The following is a 25,695-nucleotide window of genomic DNA, read 5'->3' as shown; positions in this document are numbered from 1 at the left end:
ATATCTGGTTGGCATGGACGGGTTGGACCGAATGGTCTGTTTCCCTGCTTTATATCTCTATGACTCTATGAAGGAGCAGTGCTACGAAAGCTTGTACTTCTAAATAAACCTGTTGGACTATAACTTGGTGTTGTGTGATTTTAACTTTGTCCACTCCAGTCCAACACCAGCACCTCCACATCCTAGGTTGCTGAGAGAGGTAAGGGAGCAAATTGTTGAGCCATTGACAGATGCTTTGCAGGCCTGTCTGGAGACCGGATTAGTCCTAGGTGACTGGAGGATTGCAAGTACGACACTGTTATTTAAGAAAGGGGCAAAGGATAACTCCGGATACTGCAAACCTGTCATTTTTTTAAATTTATTTATTTTGTGAGATATGGGTGTCGCTGGCTTGCCAGGATTTATTGCCCATCCCTAGTCCTTGAGAAAGCGGTGGTGAGCTGCCTCCTTGAACTGCTGCACTCCACCTGCTGTGGGTTGAGCCGCAATGCTCTTAGGGAGGGAATGTGTACAGTTCTGGTTGCCACATTACAAAAAGGGTATGGACGCTTGGAGAGCGTGCAGAGAAGGTTTACGAGGATTTTGCCTGGTATGGAAGGTGCTAGCTATGAAGAGAGGTTGAGTAGGTTAGGATTGTTTTCATTTGAAAAAAGGAGATTGAAGGGGGACCTGATTGAGGTCTACAAAATCATGAAGGGTATAGATAGGGTGGATAGAGATGTGCTTTTTCCCAGGGTGAGGGATTTAGTAACGAGAGATCACTAATTCAAGGTGAGGTGAAAAGTGTATGGGGGATAGACACGGCAAGTACTTTACATAGAGGGTGGTAGGTGCCTGGAACGCGTTGCGAGCAGAGGTAGTAGAGGCAGGCATGGTAGATTCATTTAAGGTGCATGTGGATAGATGCACGAGTAGGTGGGGAGTAGAGATACAGATGCTTAGGAATTGGGCAATAGGTTTAGACAGTGGAGGCTTGGAGGGCTGAAGGGCCTGTTCTTGGGCTGTAAATTTTCTTTGTTCTTCTAATTTTCAGAATTTTGACCCAGTGACAGTGAAGGAATGGCAATCTATTTCCAAATCAGTGTGGTGGCTGGCTTGGAGGGGAACTTGCAAATGGTTTTCCCATATATCTGCTGCTCTTGTCCTTCTAGATGGAAATGGTTGTGAGTTTTTTTTAGAAGGTGTTGTCTGAGGAACTTTGATGAATGTCTGCAGTGCGTCTTGTAGATAGTACACTCTGCTGCTACTGAGCGTCAGTGGTGGAGGGAGTGGATACTTGTCGATGCGGTGCCAATCGAGCAGGCTGCTTTGTCCTCGATAGAGTCCTGCTTCTTGAGTGGTGTTAGGACTGTACTCATCTAGGCAAGTTGGGGTGTAATCCATCGCACTTCTGACTTGTGCCTTGTGGATGGTGGGCAGGCTTTTGGGAATCAGGAGGTGAGTTACTCACCGCAATGTTCCGACCTTCTGAACTGCTGTTGTAGCCACTATGTTTATGTGGTAAGTCCAGTTGATTTTCTGATCAATGATAACTCCCATTATATTGATAGTGGGCGATTCAGTGATGGTAACTCCATTGAATGTCCAGAGGCAATAATTAGTATGTCTCCTGTTGGTGATGATCATAATCTGGTATTTGTGTGGCGCAAATGTTAGCCAGGCCTGGGTGTTGTCCAGATTTTGTTGCATTTGGATACAGACTGCTTTAATATCTGAGCAATTGTGAATAGTGCTCAACATTGTGCAGTCATCAAGGAACATGCCTGATTCTGATCTTGTGATGGAGGGAATGCCTATGATGAAACAGCTGAAGATGGTTTGGCTGAGGACACTACCCTGAGGAACTCCAGAGATGTCCTGGAGCTGAAATGATTGACCGCCAACAGCCACAACCATTTTCCTATGTGTTAGGTCTGACTCTAACCACCAGCGAGGTTGGCCCCTGCTACCCAGTTTTGCTAGGACTCTTTGATGCCACACTTGTTCGAATACAGCCTTGTGGTCAAGGGCTGTCACTCTCACCTCACCTCTGGATTTCAGCTCTTCTGCAAATTTGAATAAAGGCTGTATGAGATCAGGAACCGAGTGGCCCTGGCGGAACCCAAACTGGGCATCACTGAGCAGGTTATTGCCGAGCAAGGGCTGCTTAATAGCACTGTTGATGACACCTTCTATCATGGTAAAGGTTGACTCAGGGATATGCCAGGCCATGAGGTTACAGATTGTGCTTGAGTATAATGCTGCTGTTGATGGCCCACAGCATCTCGTGGATGCCCAGTCTTGTGTTGCTAGATCTGTTTGAAGTCCGTCCCATTTAGCGTGGTGATAGTGCCTATGGAGGCTATTCTCAATGTGAAGTTTGTGGATGTGGTGGTTGCCTCCACAAGGACTGTGCGGTGGTTGCTTTTACTGACGTGTCTGACCTTGATAGTGTTTGCAGCTGGCAGATTGGTAAGGATGAGGTCAAGTATGTTTTTCCCTCGTGTTGGTTCCCTCGCCACCTACCATGGGCCCAGTTTAGCAGTTGTATCCTTTAGGTCCCAACCAGCTCGATCAGTAGTACTACTGCTGAGCCATTCTTGGTTGTGCACATTGAAATCCCCCATCCAGAGTATATTTTGTGCCCATGCCATCCTCAGTGCGTCCTCTAAGTGTTGTTCCACATGGAGTACTGATTCATCAACTGAGGGAGGACAGTACATGATAATCAGCAAGAGGTTTCCTTGCCTGTGTTTAACCTGAAACCATGAGACTTCATGGGGTCCTGAGTCAATATAGAGGAGTCCCATGGGAACTTCTTCCCAACTGTATACCACTGTTCGGCACTTCTGCTGGATCTGTCCTGCCACTGAGACAGGACATATCCAGGGATGGTGATGGTGGTGGCTGGGACATTGTTATACTCATGGAATCATTCCTTACAATGTCAGGCTGTTGCTTGACTAGTCTGTTTGACAGCTCTCCCCATTTTGGCACTAGCCCCCAAATGTTAATGAAAATGACTTTGCAGGATTGTTAGGGCTGTTTCTGCCATTGTCTTTTCCGGGGCCTAGATCGATGGCATGTGATTGATCTGGTCTCATTTCTTTGAGACTTTGTAGCAATTGGTACAATTGAATGGCTTGCTAGGCCATTTCCGAGGGGAATTGAAAGCCAACCGCATTGCTCTGAGTCTGGAGTCACTTGTAGGCCAGACCAGGTGAGGATGGCAGATTTCTGACCATTGGCAATGATTTCATGGTCATCTGTAGCTTGACGTCAGTGGTCGGAAACCTGATGGAAGCCATAATACAGGATGTACACTCAAAGAAAAGTAAATGAATACTAGAAACCAACATGGCTGTGTCAGGACAGGTTGTTCTGTCAAATTTGATTGAGTTCTTTGAGGTGACACAAGCAGTGAATGAGGATCGTGCTGTGGATGTAGTGTATTTGGACTTGCAGAATTTATTTGATATGGAGCCACATAACCGGTTGGTTGGAAATTTGAAAATTGGAAGTGATGGGTCCTTGGCAGCATGGATGAGAATTTGGCTAAAAGATAGGAAACAGAGAGTAGGTATAGATGGGCATTTCTCAGATTGGACTCTAGTTGAAAGTAGTATTCCCATGGGATCAGTGTTGGGACCCTTGCTGCTTCTGATTTATATAAACAATTTGGAGATGAGTTTAGAGGGCAAAATCTTGAAATTTGCAGACAATAATGAATTCTGAGAATGGTGTTGGGTGACCAGAGGGACATTAACAAGTTGACTAAATGGGCAGGTTTCTGGCAGATGAATTTCAATGGAGAGAAATGTGAGGTCATGCATTTTTGGTAGTAGACAAATGGAGAGACAATACAGGCTGAATGGTACAACTTTCAGGGGAGTACAGGAGCAAAGGCACCATAGCATTCAGGTGCATAATTCTCTGAAGGTGACCAGTCAAGGTGAAATTGTTGTTACGAGGGCTTGTGGGGTCTTTGAGTTTATAAATAGAGGCATAGAATATAAAAGCAAGAAACTGATGCTACACATCTACAAATCATTGGTCAGACCATATTTGGAGTATTATGTTCAGTTCTGGGTACCTTAATTCAGGGATAATGTTAAAGCCCTGGAGAGAGTGCAAAGGAATTTTACTGGAATGATACCAGGAATAAGGGATTTTAGATACAAGGCAAGATTAGAGTAATTGAGCTTATTTTCTTGGGAGCGCACTTGAGGTGTTCAATATGCTGAACAATTTTGACAGTTTAAAGAAGGATATTTTGATTCCAATAGTTGGTATGTCAGTAACTTGGACTATCAATTTCAGGATAGTTTGCAAGAGAGCTAGGAGTGAGATGAGGAGAAACTGCTTTACTTAAAATTAAGATTTGGAATGCTCTGCCTCGGAGAGTGGTGGAGACTAACTTCATACGAGGTTTCAAAAGAGAGCTGGATATGTATTTGAAAGCGATGAATTTGGAGGGCTATGTAGATGAGGCTTGAGAATGGGACTAGCTGGGTAACTTTTTCAGTGGCCAGTATGGGTCAAATGGCCTTTCTCTACTGTAAAAATCAATGATTCTATATTTCTATCTAACCTTTCAATTTCTTAGTATTTAAAAATTAATTTGCACACCCGCTTCTTACTAACATGGATAACTTCTCATTTTCCACATTTTCCATCTGCTCTGTTGTCCATTCACTAAACCCATCAAAATTTTCCTGAACCGACTTTACATCTTTCTCACAGCACACATTCCCACTTGACTTTGCATTATCTGCAATTTGGAAATACAGCCAACTTAGCTTTAACCAGCATTTATGAATCGGCACTGTCTCAATAAGCCAGCAAAAATTATAAACCTGAAATATGAGAAATTTACAAGATTATTACAATCTTCACAATGTCCAAGTAGTCATTTGAGGATGAGTGAGAAAGCAGTCTGCTGATAAATAATAATGCAACATCACTTGAAGTAAAACTTAAGTGATTTATACTGTTAATAAAGCATAACAGCTGTATGTATACCTCCTGCATTTCGTTTCTATTAATCAATGTAAAAACACACATTAAATATGTGGACCTCTTGACATTTGGTCAACCTGTAGACTCGTGGTCCCATAGATGCTGGTTAATAAAATGTTCACTGTATTGCAGTTGGACACCAACATTAAATTATTGATGTATATTAAGCACAGCTGGGGTTCCAGTCCTGATTCTTGTGATATCCCGTTAATTACAGCCTGCCAAAAGGAGAGTGACTCATTTACTCCTCCTGTTTTCTGTCTGTTCTCCAATCATTAATCCATGCTGATATGTTGCCTGCTATCCGATATACTTTAGCTTGATTTTTCTAAACAGCTTCCTGTGGGGGACTTCATCAAAAACCATCTAAAATCGAAGCATTTGCACAATGCCATTGGCTCTCCTTTTCAATTTTTGTTAGTAACATCTTCGAAAAAGAGCCTCCAAGTTTGTCAAACATGATTTCCCATTCACAAATCCATGCTGACTATGCCCAATCAGAGCATTAACAACCAGGTGTCTATTTATCCCATCCTTCAGTATAGATTCTCGCATTTTCCCTGCTATTAATTCTTACAGTACAAAAACAAAAGCAGAAATCAGGTTGTTGGTTTGTTCAGTGAGCTGGTGCGTTTGTTTTCAGGTGTTTCATCACCATCTAGGTAACATCATCAATGAGCCTCCAGTGAAGCGTAGGTGTTCTGTCCCGCTTGCTATTTATGTCTATTGGTTTCTTATGGGTGGTATCATTCCCGGTTCTGCTTCTGAGAGGTCGGTAAGTGGGATACAAATTTATATGTTTGTTAATGGAGTTCCAGTTTGAGTGCCTAGCCTGTAGGAATTCCTGCCGTTTCTTTGTTTGGCCTGTCCAAACAAAAGAAGAGAACAATAACTGACTCCCCTCTTGGACGTCATAGTAGAATGAAAAGTTAATGCAGAACTGCAGACCAGCATTTACAGGAAAGTCACACATACTGACCAGATACTCAACTATAGAAGCAACCTTCCCAATACCCACAAACTGAGCTGCATCAGCAAACTTTTAAATGAGCCACACATACGCTGCAGCTGCCCAAAACTAAGAGAAACTGAGGAGAAATACCTATACAACGTATTAAGGAACCATGGTTACCCAATAAGTGCAGTCCATTGATTTCAGCACAACGGGCATAAATAGGAAGACACAACATGCCCAGAGACTCTAGTCACTCTACCATAATCAAAGACGTTTCAGAGATGACCACCAGATAACTCTGGCCCTAAGGCATCATGGTAGCCCACAAACCTACTACCACACTAAAACAGCTCCTGATGAATTTAAAGGACCTTGTACCCACAGCCAGCAAAATAAACGTAATCTACAAAATACCCTGCAAGGACTGCAATAAACATTACATTGGACAAACCAGCAAGAAACTAAGAACAAGCCACCAAAAGGCATGACCAACTATCACTAGTATCCATATATACAGACAAAAAGGGACATCAGTTTGACTAGGACAATGCATCCATCCTGGGACAGGCCAATCAAAGGCATATGTGATAATTCCTAGAAACCTGGCATTCAAACCAGAACTCTGTTAACAAACATATAGATTTGCATTCCATTTACCAACTTCTCAGAAACCAAACCAGAAATTATACCACCCACCACCATAAACCAAGCCACACAAATAACAAGTAGGACAGAACACCTACGTTTTACCGGAGATTCACTGATGATGTTACCTAGCATAGTGACGAAACGTCTGAAAACAAATCCACCAGCTCAGCAAGCAAATTGACAACCTGATCTACAATTTTTCTCAAATCTCAAAACCAGGAATTGCTGGAAAAGAAGAAATAAGATACTCTGGAGAAAAAATAAATCACTAATTAATACAGGTCATTACATTCTAGCTATGGGTAAACAATCAGGCTAGATTAAGTAAACACTACAAACCAAATCTCTCTACCCTCTTTCTCTTTCCCTCTTTTTCACACATGCGTATATAAGCAGGGGAAAAAAAAGAATGTGCAGAGGGATATGTACATTCCATTGTCTTTTTTCACAAGATCTGTTGGGTTGTCTTTTTGCTGAACCAAAAGTTTCCTTTACCTGAGTGTTTCAACTGGTTTGCAAGGTAAACAGAATGGTTGTTTCACTGATGAAAGGTTTCTGACAATCCAATTTAAAGCATTAACATGCAACAGCTCTGTTTTAGGAGTGATGAGCTGGTTTTCTTCAGGTTTAAATTGGCTTACTGAAGAGATGAGCTTTTTGGCTGCTGCAGACCTGCTGGTCTTCTGGCCTGTCTAGCTTGTCTCTGTCTTGTTCACAGCCTAAGCTAGTCAGCTAAGAGACGACCAATCACCTTGCTGGTAGGCAGATAATTTGATAATTGGTCCCTAGACAACAAGCTAATCAGCTTCACATGTAAACTACCCCTCCCTTCCAGAATGTCAGCATGTAGCTGGAATCCACAGCTAGACAGACAGGGTTCCCGAAAGGTATCATTTTAAAAAAAATTTAAAACATTCAGCCTTCCTTAAAAATCCCTAGGTTTCAAAACATTTATTTCTCAGTTAAGTCCACAGTTTTAAAAAGCACTAAAATAACAAAACACAGTCTTTACACTTTCAATTGTTCAGTCCAAACTTGGATCCGGTAGCTCAGCACTTCAGTCTCTTTCTCCCTGCAAAAAGCTCCTGAAAACTCATCTCTGAAACTTGTTGCTACCTCCTGTAGGCTGATACTTAACAATGTTATAAAGTTTTGCTACATAAACAATAAATATAATTTTCATAGAATTTTTAATGTCCCTGAACTTACTTTTAAATGTGTTAGCGTTTAATTCTCCTCGTGTGGCATTTGACGATGTAGAATATTTTGCATAGTATTTGAGATGACATATTATCTCTTAATGAGCAAAATTCCTCTTAGTTAGCAAAGCCCTGGTATTCAAAGGTATGCTTTCTTTCGATGTAACTGTCATTGTGGGCAAAAGATTTTCAATGGAGATCTGCCTTTTGTTGCCTGTGTGCATCTAAATAGCTGCCGTTATTTTTGTGAGGAATACAATTGCGACCCTCAACAAATGCTGATAGACAGTTCTTTTTCCCTTCCCCAGTGTGTAAACCTGCAGAATCGTATTTGGTATTTCTTTTAAAAATCAATTGGCTCTTTCAGGACAGCTATTTTGAGGATTATTTTAATTTTTGGAACAGGATAGAATCAGAGTAATACTTGTGAGAAAATATTAATTGCTTTTATATTTTTCAGCATTTGGAGAGGACCAAATGTCAACTGTGTCGACACCTCAGGTTATACTCCACTGCACCACGCTGCTCTTAATGGACAAAAGTGAGTGAGATGCAACCTGCTGTCTTAGGCCAGACTTATGTTTGCATTTTCTTTGAGATTATTATGCTTAGGAACTGAGAGATTCTTAATAGTAAAGGAGATAAGAAATTTAGATGCGTGTTTGTATTTCACTGAAAACATGCAAAAATAATGACTAATATAATTTTGTCCTTTTATCTCAAGAGCGCTGGAATGCATTTGCACCTAGTCTTGATCAGATCCCATCTGGAAGTCTGCATTTCATTTTGGACAAAAGAAACAAAAATATTAAAATATGAAGTATTGTTAACATTTAGATAGACAGCATCTGTTAAGAGAGAAGTTATTTTAGGTTGTTGATCTTCCAACGAAACTGAGTGGAATACCAGGAATGATATGTTGACCTTGAAGGAAAAATGTACAGATTCACTCAAATGATTTTGAGATTTAAAATGGTTAAATTACGAGGGCAGGTTGTGTAATTTTTGATTTGTACTCCCCGGCATAAAGGAGCTTTGGGTATAATGAATTTCGAGGGATGACATAATTAAGTTCTTTAAAATTGAAGAAACATTCAAGAGATTACGTAAGAGAAACTATTTTCTTCTTGAATAAGGGGGCAAGATATAGTATACTGTCAGTTGTGAATGCTCAGATAGATTATAGTAACAAGGAAGGACAAGATCAGGAACCCAGCACAGCACAAAATTAGTAATGGTTATGGGAGCATCTTAAGAAGATAGAGAGAAATGAGTGAAATAGTATCATCATCTCTGGGAGGAGAAAGGAAATGTAGTGAAGTTAATGATAAAGGTGGCACTTCCATGAAATACGAGAATAGGGGGATCAAAGACCAGACGTCAAGATGTGGTTTCAAAGACTGGATTGAAAGAGAAATGTATGACTGACCAAAGAATGTGAAGAAGGATGGTCAACCAAGGTTTTGGCAATCATAGGTATAAAGGGCAAGCTGAAAGAAAAACTGCAACGAGGAAGATTTAGAACTAACATGAGGAAGATTGATTTTCTCAGAAATGGTAATGGAAATGTGGAATTTATTTGTTCATGAAGCCAGGGATACTGGATCAATTGGAATTATTCAGAGTAAGGATGCTTGCAGGAAAGTGGAACTGAAATACAGATTGGCTGTGTTTCTGGGTGGGTTACTGTTCGGAGGGTTAGTGTGGACTTGTTGGTCTGAAGGGCCTGTTTCCACACTTTAGGGAATCTAATCTAATCAAATGGTAGGATAAGCTTGAGGGGTTACTTTGTCTACTTCTGCCAAGTTGGATAAATTAATTATTACAAATGTTTCAGGCCCAGGAGATTGCGTTGCAGATTACAGAGTCTTGTATAAGACTCTGGTGCAGCCGCATCTGGAGTATTGTGTGCAGTTTTGGTCGTCATACTCTTGGAAGGATGTGGAGGCACTGGAACGGGTGCAGAGGAGGCTTACTAGGATGTTGCCTGGTATGGTAGGAAGATCATATGAGGAAAGGCTGAGGCACTTGGGGTTGTTTTCATTGGAGAAAAGAAGGTTTAGGGGTGACTTGATAGCGGTGTACAAGATGATTAGGGGTTTAGATAGGGTTGACCATGAGAACCTTGTTCCACGTATGGAGTCAGCTATTACGAGGGGTGGTAGGTATAGGACAGATGTTAGGGGTAGATTCTTTACTCAGCGAGTAGTGAGTTCATGGAACGCCCTGCCAGTAGCAGTGGTGGACTCTCCCTCTTTTATGGGCATTTAAACGGGCATTGGATAGGCATATGGAGAATAGTGCTGAAAATGTGTTGCTGGAAAAGCGCAGCACGTCAGGCAGCATCCAAGGAACAGGAGAATCGATGTTTCTGGCATAAGCCCTTCAGGAATGTTCCTTCCTGAAGAAGGGCTTATGCCCGAAACGTCGATTCTCCTGTTCCTTAGATGCTGCCTGACCTGCTGTGCTTTTCCAGCAACACATTTTCAGCTCTGATCTCCAGCATCTGCAGTCCTCACTTTCTCCATATGGAGGATAGTGGGCTAGTGTATGTTAGGTGGGCTTGGATCGGCGCACCATCGAGAGCCAAAGGGCCTGCACTGCGCTGTATTTTTCTATGTTCTAATGTTTACAGTATAGATGGAGATCATTTGACCTGTCATGTCTGCACTGGTCCTATGAAGGATTAATTAAGTTAGTGCCATTAGCTGGCCTTCTTCCTCTTGCCCTTCTTATGTCATTTTTAGATGATAATCCAATTTTTTCATAAATGTCTTGAGTGAACCTGCTTCCACCACACACACTTGTCTACTTTCCAGATCCTTAAGTAGCTTGTACAGACCTCTCATGATTTTTGTGTACCTTTTTATCCAGACTCCATCTAATCTATGTAACTGAAGTTTCTGAATGCTGGTACCATTGCTATTTAGTCCTCCTTCCACCCTCTTTAAGGCTTTCACATCTTTCTTAAAGAGTGACATTCGGAACTGGATACTACTACATTTGGCGCTGAACCAATGTTCCATGCAAGTTTAAGACAACCTAATTTCATTTATAATCTATACGCCTATTAAGAAAGCTCAGGATGCTATGTTATTAACTGCTGTGTTAACCTATCTGGCTATTAGTCACTTCTACAAAAATGCACCCAGGATCCTCTGGTCATGTACTTCCTTAAGAGTTATACTGTTTATATTATCTATCCATGTTCTTCCCAAGGTGAATCCTGTCTCAGTTCTGATAGATAAACTTTAACCGGTCTTACTCTAGGATTTTTTTGTTTTACCTCCTGTGGATAATCTCGTCATGGTTAATGATTTCACCCACCTTCTTGCCAGTGGATAATGCACACTGATTTCAATAAAAGTAAATTATTTGAAGCTTGACATGTATTTTACAGAAGTTACTATGGATGTGCAGTAATCATTTAAATTATGGTGATTTAAGAATGTTTGTTTGTAAATCAGGCACTCAGTAATGATTTAGACTATTTCAATAGTTGCTAGAGGATTTTATATTTTTACTTAAGACTTGTTTTTATGTATCTATTTTTGTTCATAGGGAAGTTGTTGAAATGCTACTGAAGAATGAAGCTTCCACTAACATTGCAGATAACAAGGGGTGTTATCCACTTCATCTTGCTGCTTGGAAAGGGGACTCACATATAGTCAGGCTTCTTATTCATCAAGGACCATCCCATGCAAAAGTCAACGAACAGGTCTGAAGTCTAAGAAGGATTAGTGATAAGCAGTGTTGGAGGATATATATCTAATATCTCTTAATGATGGAATACATCTTGATTTCACACTTCCTTTTGTTGCAATTCAGGCACTATCAAAAATTCTAGAAAGGGATGGGGACCCGAAAAGTAGATTTTTTTTTTAGGGATTTATTTTTGTGTGGTCCAAATTCATCTGTTCACAGTTTGCCAGAGGCTATATGATGCTAGGTTTATGTTAATTTCTTGCAGGGAGGTTTTACAGTAATTGCAGTATCAGTAATCAAACTCTAAATGTCTCCCAATTCCCTTTGTGCTTCAGTGCTATTTACAGTAGGCTTCTCCTGTTTCTTGGATTGAATAATAACTTTCGTATGCTTTATAGTAATTTCTTGGATTAAGTACATCCTGAGCAATATCCAACCTACCATCTCAGTTGATAGTAAGACTGGCTCATAAACATGGTAATTTTAATAAGTACCATCAGAGGCCATTGTTCGCTGGCAGCTAATGTTTTCCCAACAATCCTTATGCTGCAGCAGTCTGATCTAACATCAGTCGTCTGAACCTGGTACCAATAAGAATGTGAAGTTGCCACTGAAAGTTTTATCAGGAGCAGTCAACCATTTTGTGACATGTTGCTCTAAACTGCTGAGAGTTAAAAACAAAACATGACTATTTTCAGTTTGTGGACAGTGAATGACTTAACAATTGTTTTTTCCTTCGGAGTTGGATGAAACACAAGGACCTTGACATCTTCAACTTTTGCCATGAAATCTTTCCAAATTCGCCCAATTCCAAGAAATGCTTGTGCATTTTGCAATAGCATAAGACGGATATTTTCCTCTATGCCAGTTTAACCTTTATATTACTTGGTACATAGCTGAAAAGTGGCAGTACTGAATTTTCCCATAACAAACAAAAAATGCTCTCAATACTTGGCAGGTCAGGTAGTATCTGTGGAGAGAGAAACTGACGGCCTGAAGTATCATCTACTGAAAATAAGTATGTCTCACTGTTTGGGGGCAATGAATAATAATTCCTGTTGGGTTTCCTTACAAGGTTTTAAACTTTGTGGTGACTCATGCCACTGCTGTTTTAATTTAAATATTGAGTGCATCAAAATTATTTGTCCCAAAATAGAGTCATTGAGATGTACAGCATGGAAACCGACCCTTTTGGTCCAACTCGTCCATGCCAACCAGATATCCCAACCTAATCTAGTCACACCTGCCAGCGCCCAGCCCATATCGCTCCAAACCCTTCCTATTCATATACCCATCCAAATGTCTCTTAAATGTTGCAATTGTACCAGCCTCCACCACTTCCTCTGGTAGCTCAGTCCATACATGTACCACCCACTGTGTGAAAACGTTGCCCCTTAGGTCTCTTTTATATCTTTCCCATCTCACCCTAAACCTATGCCCTATAGTTCTGGACTCCCCCACCTCAGGGAAAAGACTGTCTATTTATCCTATCCATGCCCCTCATAATTTTGTAAACCTCTATAAGGTCACCCCTCAACCTCCAACACTCCAGGGAAAATAGCCCCAGCCTGTTCAGCTTCTCCCTATAGCTCAAATCCTCCAAGCCTGGCAACATCCTTGTAAATTTTTCTGAACCCTTTCAAGTTTCACAACATCTTTCCGATAGGAAGGAGACCAGAATTGCACGCAATGTTCCAATAGTGGCTTGACCAATGTCCTGTACAGCCGCAACATGACCTCCCAACTCCTGTACTCAATATTCTGACTGATAAGGGAAAGCATACCAAACGCCGCCATCACTATCCTATCTACCTGCAACTCCACTTTCAAGGAGCTATGAACGTGCACTCCAAGGTCTCTTTGTTCAGCAACACTCCCTAGGACCTTACCATTAAGTGTATAAGTCCTGCTAAGATTTGCCTACCAAAATGCAGCATCTCACATTTATCTGAATTAAACTCCATCTGTCACTTCTCCGCCCATTGGCCCATCTGATCAAGATCCTGTTGTAATCTGAGGTAACCTTCTTCGCTGTCCACGACATCTCCAATTTTGGTGTCATTTGCAAACTTACTAACTATACCTCTTATGCTCACATCCAAATCATTTATATAAATGACGAAAAGTAGAGGACCCAGCACTGAATCTTGTGGCATTCCACTGGTCACAGGCCTCTGAAAAACAACCCTCCACCACCACCTTCTGTCTTTTACCTTTGAGCCAGTTTTGCATTCAAATGGCTAGTTCTCCCTGTATTCTGTGAGATCAAACCTTGCTAACTAGTCTCCCATGTGGAATCTTGTTGAGCGCCTTACTGAAGTCCATAGAGATCACATCTACTGCTCTGCTGTCATCAATCTTCTTTGCTACTTCTTCAAAAAACTCAATCAAGTTTGCGAGACAACATTTCCCACACACAAAGCCATGTTGACTATCCCTAATCAGTCTTTGCCTTTCCAAATACATGTACAGCCTGTCCTTCAGGATTCCCTCCAACAACTTGCCCACCATCAATGTCAGTCTCACTGGTCTAGAGTTTTCTGGCTTGTCCTTATCACCCTTCTTAAACAGTGGCACCACATTAGCCAATCTTCAGTGTTCCAGCACCTCACCTGTGACTATCGATGATACAAATATCTCGGCAAGAGGCCCAGCAATCACTTCCCTAACTTCCCACAGAGTCCACAGTACACGTGATCAGGTCCTCGTTTAGTATCTCCCCCATTTTCTGCAGCTCCACACAAAGTCCCCTAACACAATTGATCTCTTGGAACCCGACATACTCTTGGTTGCATTAGAGCCAGTCTCAATACCAGAAACTTGGCTGTTCGTGCTAGGTTCCCCTATGAATCGATCACACCCTACATTTTCCAAAACTGCATACTTGTTTGAAATGGGGATAGCCACAGAAGACTCCTACACTAGCTGCCTACCTCTCTTAACTTTACTGGAGTTAACTCATCAATGTGACTGTATCTGAGACTTCCCCCTTCCTATAACTGCCATCCTTCACATACCGTTGATGTTGCAAATTCCTCATTGCTTCTAACTGTTTCTCCAAATGATCCATTCGATCCAATAGGATTCACAACCAACAGCACTTATTGCAGGTATAATTCGCAGTAACCCTTAAACTCTCTTTAAATTCCCACATCTGACAAGAAGCGCATAACACTCTACTAAAGGCCATTTTTGCTCCTTCACAATCTACAGGCCCAGAAAATAATACAGTCTTATTCCTCTATAAAACACTGTCCCAGGTTAAATTAGTAGTTATGGCTTCTGTTTTAAGTTTAATCAAGAGGCATATCTCCAAATAGTATAATCATGAAAGAACCCACCCTTCTCACTATTGCAGACTTTCTGTAGGCCACACTTAAAACAATTCACTTATCTGTTGTTGTGGTTCTGTTCGCCGAGCTGGGAATTTGTGTTGCAGACGTTTCGTCCCCTGTCTAGGTGACATCCTCAGTGCTTGGAAGCCTCCTGTGAAGCGCTTCTGTGATCTTTCCTCCGGCATTTGTAGTGGTTTGAATCTGCTACTTCCGCTTGTCAGTTCCAGCTGTCCGCTGCAGTGGTCGGTATATTGGGTCCAGGTCGATGTGGTTATTGATTGAATCCTAATGGTTTGAATGACTACATTTTTCTTTTGTTTGAAATTTACAAGCTAGAAATTAGACATTAAGAGTTTACTTGTAATCAAAGTGATCTGTCTGTTTTTTTTTCTGGGAGAATGGACTTTAATTGAATTTCTGTAGGTGAAAATCATTGGTTCCATTGTGTTAATATGTCCATGTACAGGGCACCCTTGATTATCCAAACAACATGGGTGGGGGGGAGTATTTTGTTTGGATAATCAAATGTTCAGATAATTGAATTTTTGGATAACACAGTTCACCCATGCATTAGGACCTTGGGATATTGTTTGGATAATCCAAAATTCGAATGTTCAAAGTTCAGGTAATTGAGGTTGTACTGTACTGGTTTTAAAATCACAATAATAAAACAAAGAATTGCAGATGCTGGAGATCTGAAACAAAAACAGAAATCGCCGGAGAAACGTAAGAGTCCGGTGATTCTTCATCAGAGCTCATGACTCTTCTGATGAAGAGTCACCGGGCTTGAAACAATAACTCTGTTATTTTTCCCACAGATCCTGCCAGACTTGCTGACTTTCTCAGCAATTTCTATTTTTGTATTATATCATTATACATCAGTATGTAGACTAAAAAATATAGACTTGTAGTTTGCTTTGATACAAACATTGCAGAGTGACATATGTGTGCACAACAGCACTTGGGATTCTCAGCACATTTAACATCAGTCCAGTGTAATATTTTTAGAAGTTAATTGCTTAGTTTTCCTTTTGCACATTATGTAGTGCTGCATCTGGGAATGTGGAATATGTTTTCCACAATGTCTACCCTCTGATTACATGAAGATTCCTGTCAGATGTTATAAACTTCCTTGTGTCTATCCCATCTGTGGACCTGAATCCTTAACACTGTTGGATACACCTTAAAACCTAAGAATTCTTCTTTGTTGTTTAACAGGGGCATATTAGAATCATGAAACTTTGCATCAATTTCTATTTTTAGATGTGTTTCATTTGAAAAAAAAAGAAATTTGCATGGATTTTGGGGTTCATCAGAGTTTAACATTAAAATGAAGTTGAAATTGTACATACTGAATCATAAGGCTTGAAATTGAAGAACACTGACCCCAGACCTTTGTCGATGTTCATTTTGAACCTAGCAGCACCCCGCCCCAAAACAAACAGACACGCATGTGTGGTAGCAGCTGAAGTATTAATTTCAATTTGAATTACTTTTGATGTAAGATGCACAATTAGGTAGTGTGTAGTTCCCATGAGATGAGGTAAATATACCTACAAAGTTAATCACCACTGAATAGTTTTATAACCAAGCATAGGATTTTCTTGAGTTAAAAAATATGTTGATATTTTATTAGCAAAAGGGAAATATTTCTAAATTGATAAGGATGAAATTTCATCTTTTTCTCATTGCTTACTGAAAGAATTGACAAAAATTAATTCTGCAGTTACATTTTGCTATTAAACAAGTTTTATTGAAGCATGGATTATCAAGAGGTTTGGCCATAAGTACATGATAATATTGATTATAACGTAAATTTAAATTATTTTTGTTGATGAACAAAACAGAAATCCTTCGATTTCCCATTAGTACCAAAATTGCACTATCCATTATTGCCATTTACCCTATCTTCAATTGTCCACATATTCTGGATATTGTCTCAGCATTAAGACTTTGACCAAACTTGATTTTGCTCTGACCGGAATCATCCAGTTCCAGTCTTCCATAGATTTTCTTTGATTTTGCCATTTGTTAGTGCTACTTCACCTATCAATGAACACTTATCTGCTGTGTTTCTTAACTGCAGTACATTAAATTTAACAGATTATTTGTGCAATTAAAAAAAAAATAACTATGTCAAGTTTCAGAAAATTTAAAAAATATCAAAAGCTTGCTGTGAGAATATCTTTGGGGAATTTGTAATCGCTGAGCAAAAGCCTCTTTTAAATTGAATTCGCTTACTTTTCAATTGATTTTGAGTTTAACAGCTGATTGAAGAAGTGATTTTTACTGTGTGGAAAAAGCAAGTTAATATAGAAAAAAAAAGTCCAAAGCTAGAGTTCAAGGGTGTTTTCATTGCTTAATCATAACTGCAATCTTGTCTAAAACCTAAAATTTGTAATAAATTATGCCTAAATTGTTTGATGTTGGATAATCATTTCTATAGACTGCTTTCATCCCCTGAAATGCACCCTCCAATTTCATTTTTACAATGGGGCGCGCCAGCCTGTTCTCAAAATTGCCATCTTAATAACTTTTGGATCAATTTGACAGCTTAATTATCAATGAGACCTTTTGTTTAAAAAAAAAAGTCATACTAGTCATCAGATAATGGTTCATTTGATGCATTTCTAAAGATGAGCGACATGCTTTAAAAGCCGATTATTTTGTGAAAATCGGAAAAAATGTAGGTCATTGTAAGAGTAAAAAATAGAGAAACTATTGTGCAGGCAAAACAGTGGAAATGCCTACTCTTTCAAATACTCACTGATTTGCTTACATCTTTATCAGGTATAATAAAAATCATTTAAACAAAACCACAGTGCTCAACTGGCATTTTATGCAACAGTGCAGCGTGCTGATGACTTTGCCACACCAAGTGCTGTATGTGCTGTGCATGCATGTAGTTTCCTTTGTTTGTTGCTTTGTCGTCTTTATAAACATGCTTTGCTACTTTGCAAATCAGGGAATTGGGAGGGGAAGAAATCAGATGAATCCAATATTTTTCAGGTCAAGTTTGAACCTCAATTGGGATTTTTACCTTAATCTGTTTAGCCAATCCAGTTAGAAAAGCTTATGGAGTGTAAATTGATTTTGTTTAGTTCCAGAAGTGTATTCTATTTTAAAAAAATCTATGTAGCAGTTTTGCAATTCTTTTAGGTATGGTAAACTAGTAAGCTTGCAAGATAATCTTCTTTCACTTGGGAAGTTGGTCTTCCCTCGGTGTTTTGATATTGGTGGTTGAGAAAAATGAGAAAAGTAAGCTGTATTTTTCATCTCAGGGATGTGAATTAGAGGCACCAGCAGCTCATTTAAGTGTAGATGCTTCATTTTTTTAAAAATTAAGCCTGTGTTAATGCAAAAAAAATCGCTATCCTGATGCAGAAGCAGTTTCTTTCATTATTTTGTTTACCTAACGGAACAGTGGCCTTACTCCTAAGCATTGTAACTGAAATGCTCTTGTTAATGTGGGAACTGGAATAGTTCTGATTACTTAGAGTTCTGGGACCAATCTGTGGGGAAAACATTTTGTGATGTACTGTTCTCATTTTTGATAACATGTATGTATTCCTGGTTTTGTTTTATTTTTGTTCCAACTATTTTTCACATTTTTAATAGAAGCATTTTAAATTGAGTTTGCTTTAAGTACTATTTAAATACTGAATATCTGCAACCTTTTAACTTGTCATTACATTTTATCATAGTGCATTCATCTTTATTTTCTCCGAATATAATCTTATTTCATCATTTGCATTTTCTTTCCTTCCCTCATAGAATGCTATTGAGAGCAAAGACCTCAAAAAGTATGGCCCTTTTGACCCTTATATCAATGCCAAGGTGTGTAGACTGATGTTGCTGTTTCACATCTCCTTATTTTAGTAACCCCACATTCAGTTGAATTTTCCTGTCATCTGTGTTACTGTCTCTGTTTTATGCCTAGTATTTTTTTGGTCATGTTCATGTCCTATTTGTTGTCAGCTTGAGTTTGAAACAATTCTAGGATTTTTTTGTTTAAGATTACAAATGTGTGTTCACAGAAGCCACTGATTTGCAATAGTGCAAATTCAGATTCCTTTAAATGATTGTGGACTTATTTCAGTTTGAATGCAAACACCACTCTTTATTCTACAAATAACAGATTAATGTCACAGCAGCTGTGGAGATGAGCCAGCATATACTAACTGACTAATATAATGTGCTATGTCAACAGTAACAGTAAGTCAAATTATATAGGTTGATTCATAACTGTGTTCTTCAGCTGATTTTAAAGTTTCATTAATTGTTAGTTTGTAATGAAGTCGACAACCAATATTGAATGACATTAATAATTTTTGGCAGTGAACATACAATCCAAGCTACAATTTGTCTTTCTCAAAATGTTTTTCCTCCACATTTTGCACTACTTAAAAGTTGAGTGGCTGGTTGAGAAACTTCCCACATGGCTTCCATTGTGGGAAAGGAGAAGAGGCTTGAGATATTGTAAGATGATCTTGCCTATTATATCACTCCCTTTGAAGGATTTCCTCAATTATTGGATTCTCTGCTCTGATCCTCTTCCTGCAACTCGAAATAATTCTTTTAAAATCTCCTTCACTTATGAATGCAATCAAATATATTTAATGTCATAATGTGGGTAATCTCTAATAATTTCAAAATCTTGGCTCTGTGCTCTCCTTCTGTTCGTGCAAAGGTTGACAGTATAACCTGCTCAGATATGTTAGGACACAACGCAGACGCAAGTGAGACTTGAACATGGACTTTCTGGACCAGAAGTAGGGGCACTACGACTGCACACACAAATCACCCTGACTCAAGGAGTGCATTATTACTGAAGACCCTGTCCAATTATTGCTCGTTTTAAAGCAGAATGTTGCTACATGTCATCCATCATCATTGCTACTGTGATGCTGGAGATCATCGACAGCTTCACATATCGAGGTTCCACAAACATCAGTTTGCGGCATGAAATCAGCACACTTTGTAAAAATTGCACCTGTTACATCCAAGTTGACTAAACATGTGAAGCAACAGTGTCATAATTGAGATCATCAAATTGAGTCTACGAAACCTGCATCCTCAATGCGTTGCTGTACAGTGCTCAAATCTGGACAACATATGCCACTCAAGAGAAAAAGCTTAAGGTTTCTACCTTCACTATCGCAGGCATATCCTTACAATCTCAAAAGCGAAATACTACAGATGCTGGATATCTGTTAGAAGCATCAAATGTTGAAGATACTCAGCAGGTCAACAACTGGTTCTGAAGTACTGTCATACCAGATTCGAACGTCCATTCTGTTTATACATCCACAAATACTGTCAGATGTGCTTATATTCTCCAGCATTCTGTGTTTCTGACAGATATCCCTCCATCTCATGCCAGGGCAAGTTCTTGAAGAATGCTAATTCCATCAACATTCCTCATTGTTAAGCCAATGACACCTGAACTGGCAAGCATCATCCCTCCAAAGACTTGCTGAATGGTGATTTGGCCAATGGAGATTAACCCTCATGACCCCCTTTAGTTATACCTATAAAACAATATGATGTAGGAGCAAAAGTAGGTCATTCAGCCCATCAAGTCTGCTCTGACATTCGATGAGATCATGGTCTGATCTGATAACCTGGTAACTATTTGGTAATCTACAACTCCACTTGGCTGCCTTAACCCCATAACCCTTGATTCGCTAATTGATTAAAAATCTGTCTATCCCAGCCTTGACTATGCTTACTCCAACTGTGAACCTGTATATGGAATATAAGGCAGATATTGAAAGTGAAAACTGGGAGACGTTTTCTCGTTTCTATGAAGTGTTGAGTCTGACTTTTTTGAAGGGTGTTGGAAGATAGAAAAATACAGCACAGCCCTCTAAACCTGTGCCAGTGCATCTCTTCTATCCAAATCTGCCACCCCTTTTCTAAGGATCTGTATCCCTTTGCTCCCTGCCCATTCATGTATCTGTCTAGATACATCTTAAATTACTCTATTGTTCCCACCTCCGCTGGCAGTGCATTCCAGGCACCCATCACCCTCTGCATTGAAGAATCATTCCATGTATATCTCCCTTAAATTTTTCCTCTTTCATTTTGAACTTATCACCCCTAGTAAATGAGTCTTCCACCCTGTCTACACTTCTCGTGATTTTATAGGCCTCAATCAAGTACCCCCTCAACCTCATTATTTCCAATGAAAATAATCCTAATCTACTTAGCCTCTTCTCACAACTAGCACCCTCCATACTAGGCAACATCCTGGTGAAACTCCTCTGCACCCTCTCCAAAGCATCCACATCCTTTTGGTAATATGGCAACCTGAACTATACGCAGTATTCCAAATGTGGCCAAACCAACGACTTATACAACTGTAACATGATCTGCCAACTCTTGTACTCAATACCCCGTCCGACCACTCTATTGACCTGTGTTCCCATCTTCAGGGAATAATGGACTGGAACACCCAGATCTCTCTGTACATCAATTTTCCCCAGGACTTTTCTATTTACTGTATAGTTTGCTCTGGAATTGCATTTTCCAAAATGCATCACCTCACATTTGTCGGGATTGAACTCCATCTGGCATTTCTCTGCCCAACTCCAATCAATCTATATTGTGCTGTATTCTCTGACAATGCCCTTCACTATCTGCTACTCCACCAATCTTAGGTGTAAGCAAAAATAAAATGTTCAGCTAGCTGAGGAGGCCAAGAGTAAGCAGTGATTTGTGGATTATACACTTTCTCGGTGTCCTGTCGTTGTCAGCATATGTAACACTGTATACCATATTGATTTGGAGCTCCTGAACTGCAGTTGATACAGCTTAACATGGAATAGACCACCATGGTGCAAACCATGCCATAGGAAATGGAAGGTTTCCACAAATACACACAAATACTGGAGTCTGTTGTTTCCCCGCCCCACCCCTCCCCCTATCCTGCCATGAACGCAGATGAACTGAAATGTACAATTTTATTTGAAAAATAGTCCCAGCTGTGTTATGTTTAGTATTGAATGGATTTGATTTCATTTTTGACTCAGTGTTAAAACACCTCAGCATTATGGATGCTATTTGCTAATTTTTGGCAGCCACACCATGGATAAAATGTTCTTAAAATCCATGTAAACAAGCATTAGGTCCAAGCTTAGCCAATTGTAGTAATTCTTGCCATTGCTGTGTATGAGAACCTTTTATTAAAAAAATAACTGGCTGGTTTTCGTATTATCAAGAATTTTTAATTGGCTTGTATCCCTATTGTGATGAGTTTCCCGGTATGCTGCCTTGTGTCTTTGAGTGAAGTTATTATTTTAGCATTTAATCTACAATACCTAATTTCCTCCACTCAGCCATTACCTTGTGCCTTTATAACAAGGGAATTTGAGTGTAGGACTAAAGATGTCTTGCTACATCTGAATAAAATCTTTGTTGGTCCTCAATAAAATCAAAGTGCTGGTGAAACTCAGCAGGTCTGGCACTATCTGTGCAGAGAGAAATGGTGTGAATGTGTCAAATTAAGGAGGACTGAGTTGCCAAACCTGTTGAGTTTCGCCAATACTTCTATTTTTATTTTCGATTGCCAACAACCACAGTCTCTAGCTTTTGCTTGATGAAACTTCGCATGGAATATTGTGTACAGTTCTAGTCCCCTTAGCGAAGGAGGAATACATATGCTTGAGAAGAAGTGCAATAGATATCAGATTAATAACTGTGGCATTGGATCCGTCTTCTAAGGAGAGGTTGAGGAAATTAGGTTTGTATTTCCAGAGTTCTGAAAAGTGAAGGGTGATCTCATTGAAACTTAGAACAGTGTGTGATAGGGTGGCAACGGACAAGATGATTCTAGTGAGTCTAAAAACTGGAAATAAAATGCCTAGGTAAGGGTTGACCATTTAAGATTGAAATAAGGTGAAACATCTTTGGTCAGTGCGGTGAATCTTAAGAATCCTCTACTTTAAAGGACTATAAAAGCTCTGTCATGGAACATGATTGTGACCGAACTTGGTAGATTTTTGGGGACTAATGACATCAAGGGATATGTAGACAATATGCAGAATTGATGTTGAGGCAGGTGATCGGTGATCTGATTGAATGGCATGTACATTTGATCGGCTATTTAGCAGCTTCCTGTTCCTCGTTCATTATAAGCAAACTTTTAGAACAGCTGTATAAATTTTGTGAAGCTGACCAATCCATTCAGCTTATCTTTGCCAATACAAATAATGAAAATTATACTTTTGCACGTCATTGAATTACCTTGTTAGATGAAGTAGTTGCTAACTATTGAACTGTATGCTAAATAAATTTAGTATTTTTCTGTCCCACCTTTTGTCAGCATTTTCCCACAGATGGAGAAAGCCTATATGTTTACCCGTACTAAATATGCATAACATGGAACATTCTGAAGCAGTGGATGTGAATTGTCTATTGATTACTGTCCGAGACTAATACATGTCTCACTGTTCGCAATCTTTAAGAGTGCACTGAAAGCTTGCTGACATTTTTTTTAAAATTTGCACATTTTGACTATGCTTTGCTTAAAAACCCAGCATTCAAATATGACTTTATCCTAAAATTCATTTTGTGGAATCCTGTTCAAAACGTCCTGTGATTATCATATTTAGATCTAGGAATACATTTTCTGCCTTTTTTCTTTGATGCAGAATCAGTCTTTGTGCCATGAAGGTTCTTGAAGCTTTCTAGTAAAACAAAAATTGTATATTTGTTGTTCGATATATCACACTCCTGCTGTAATTGACAGGCATAGGATACAATAAGATAACTTGCCTACAGCTGACTAGCACTTACACAAATGTATTCAATTTCTTTGACTAAAATAATCCCTTTTGGAATATATAGAAAATGTGCCTTTTCTTAAAGTAGTAGTATTAATAAAAATAATAAATTAATGACTTAAAAAGGTGAGTTCCAAAAAGCCAGGTCATGTTCACTTTTAGCCTCAGAGCAATTGAACTTTGACCTTATCTGTACAGTCCTAATATGACTTGCAAAATTGAGTAAACAATGTAAACAACATAAAGTGTGATTCTGATTTTCTGGCCAGTGGTAAAGCAGGGGCATTTGCCATCGCATCAAAATAAATGTTGGAGACATTAAGTGATTTGTCTGCCAGGAATTTCATCTCACTCACCGCACCCCCCCCCCCCCCCCCCCTCCCCACCTCCACCTCCCCCTCCTTAGTGCTGTGATCTTTAATCTTGTGCAGTAACCTTTGGTACCATGCTTTATCAATGCCATTCGGGAACTAAATGCACTGCATGTCCTGGTCTCCTTTATCTATCTTGCTTATTATATCTTCAAAGAACTCTAACAGACATGTCGAACTCGGACAATGGGATTCAGTGCAGCATGATAATTGAAGAGGTGTGAAGGTCGAGATAGACTTTGAAGCAAGTATTTGTGATGGTGATTTTGAAGGAAGGATAAATGCTGGGTGCTGGAAGGATGTTCAATTAACAAAAATCTCTAGGGCAAGGTTGTGTAACAGAGCAGTTGGGATCAGAGATCAATAGTTTACCGAATATTTGGAATAGCTGAATTAGCAATAAAAATACAAAAAAAACTTTACGTACAAGATATGATTTAGTAAACCTTGTTTAGGACATGTACAAGCGTATAAAACTTCTGGCCAAGGATGTCCGTTTGAACAATTGCAAATTTTCATTTGTTGACACTTGGCACTGCTACTGACTTTTAACCGTCTGAGGGATTTTTTTTCCCTAGAAGTGGTTCAAGATAAATTTAGCAAAGCTGTGTTTTAACTTTTGTATTTTGGTTGATGACTAAATGTTAATAAGTGAGTTTGTTGTTTTACAAAGCATGCCTGAGGTGACACTGGCTGCATTTATTTATTACTTCATGCCTACTGGGAGATTTTCACATTATGATTACTTGAATATAGGAAGGGGAAAGTTGTATGAAGTGAACTTTAACTGCCTTTTGCACCTAAGGAATTACCCACTGAAGTCCATATTAAAAACTTGCAATAAAATAATTAAATGTCTGTTTAAATAGAGAATACAAAATGAGGTCTAACTCATTCATTATATTCCCTAAATATCAAAGACACAGAAAATTGGTCAGTCTGTAGTTTTCTGTTCTATGATCTTCACCCTGTTTCATGAATAAACACACTAATAATTGCACATTCATAATGACTCAGAATTACAAAGCAGCTTCTAATGTGTTAATTCAAAAATAAAGAAGTTACTTTTTTTGAAATGGTCCCAGGAATGAAAAGCATAACATATGAGGAACATTTGAGGACTTTGGGTCTATACTCGATGACTATTGGGGGTGGGGGAGGGGGAGAATCGGTGAGGATCTATTTGAATACTGAATGGCCTGAACAGACTATATGTTGAGAAGGTGTTTCCATTGGTAGGAGGGACTAGAACCTGAGTCACAGCCTTATAGTAAAGGGAAGACCTTTCAGAATGGAGAGAAGGAGAAAATTATTCGGCCAGAGAGTAGTGAATCTATTCTATTCATTGCCACAGAAGGCTGTGGAAGCCAGATTATTTAGTATATTTAAGATTGAGTTAGATAGGATCTTGATTATCAAGGGGATCAAGGGTTATGGGGAGAAAGTACGAGAATGGGATTGAGAAACTTATCAGCCATGATAATGGAATGGCAGCAGAGACTCAATGGGCTGAATGGCCTAATTTCTGCTCCTATGTCTTATGGTCTTATAGAAATACACATTCTGAATTTGGTTAGCTAGTGTTACAGAAAATGACATGCAGTCTTGCATTCTGAGACCAAAAAAAATGTATACTGATTTTTTTTACCACCACAGAATACATCAAACTCCTATTAATGTCAATACATGTGAAAAATT

General features: G+C 39.4%; 1 protein-coding gene across 10 annotated transcripts in view; it reads left to right on the top strand.

Annotated features, from left to right (window-relative positions):
- anks1aa (ankyrin repeat and sterile alpha motif domain containing 1Aa) overlaps positions 1-25,695 on the top strand; it is a 355,860-nt gene that overhangs the window by 86,635 nt on the left and 243,530 nt on the right. For 7 of the 10 annotated variants that reach the window (XM_087973656.1, XM_087973654.1, XM_087973653.1 and 4 more), the window contains exons 2-4: positions 8,261-8,341; positions 11,362-11,518; positions 18,615-18,677. In XM_087973656.1, the coding sequence (XP_087829782.1) occupies positions 8,261-8,341; positions 11,362-11,518; positions 18,615-18,677 (301 nt within the window). The remainder of the gene's footprint in view (positions 1-8,260; positions 8,342-11,361; positions 11,519-18,614; positions 18,678-25,695) is intronic. The other 3 variants (XM_043716918.2, XM_043716919.2, XM_087973655.1) reach the window with 1 other exon arrangement.

The sequence above is a fragment of the Chiloscyllium plagiosum genome, unplaced genomic scaffold, assembly GCF_037043375.1.
Source record: "Chiloscyllium plagiosum isolate Xiang-an unplaced genomic scaffold, Cpla_swu_hap1 HiC_scaffold_26, whole genome shotgun sequence".
Taxonomy (NCBI): domain Eukaryota; kingdom Metazoa; phylum Chordata; class Chondrichthyes; order Orectolobiformes; family Hemiscylliidae; genus Chiloscyllium; species Chiloscyllium plagiosum.
Note: the sequence above shows the minus strand (reverse complement) of the source record. Positions and strands in the feature narration are given on the sequence as shown.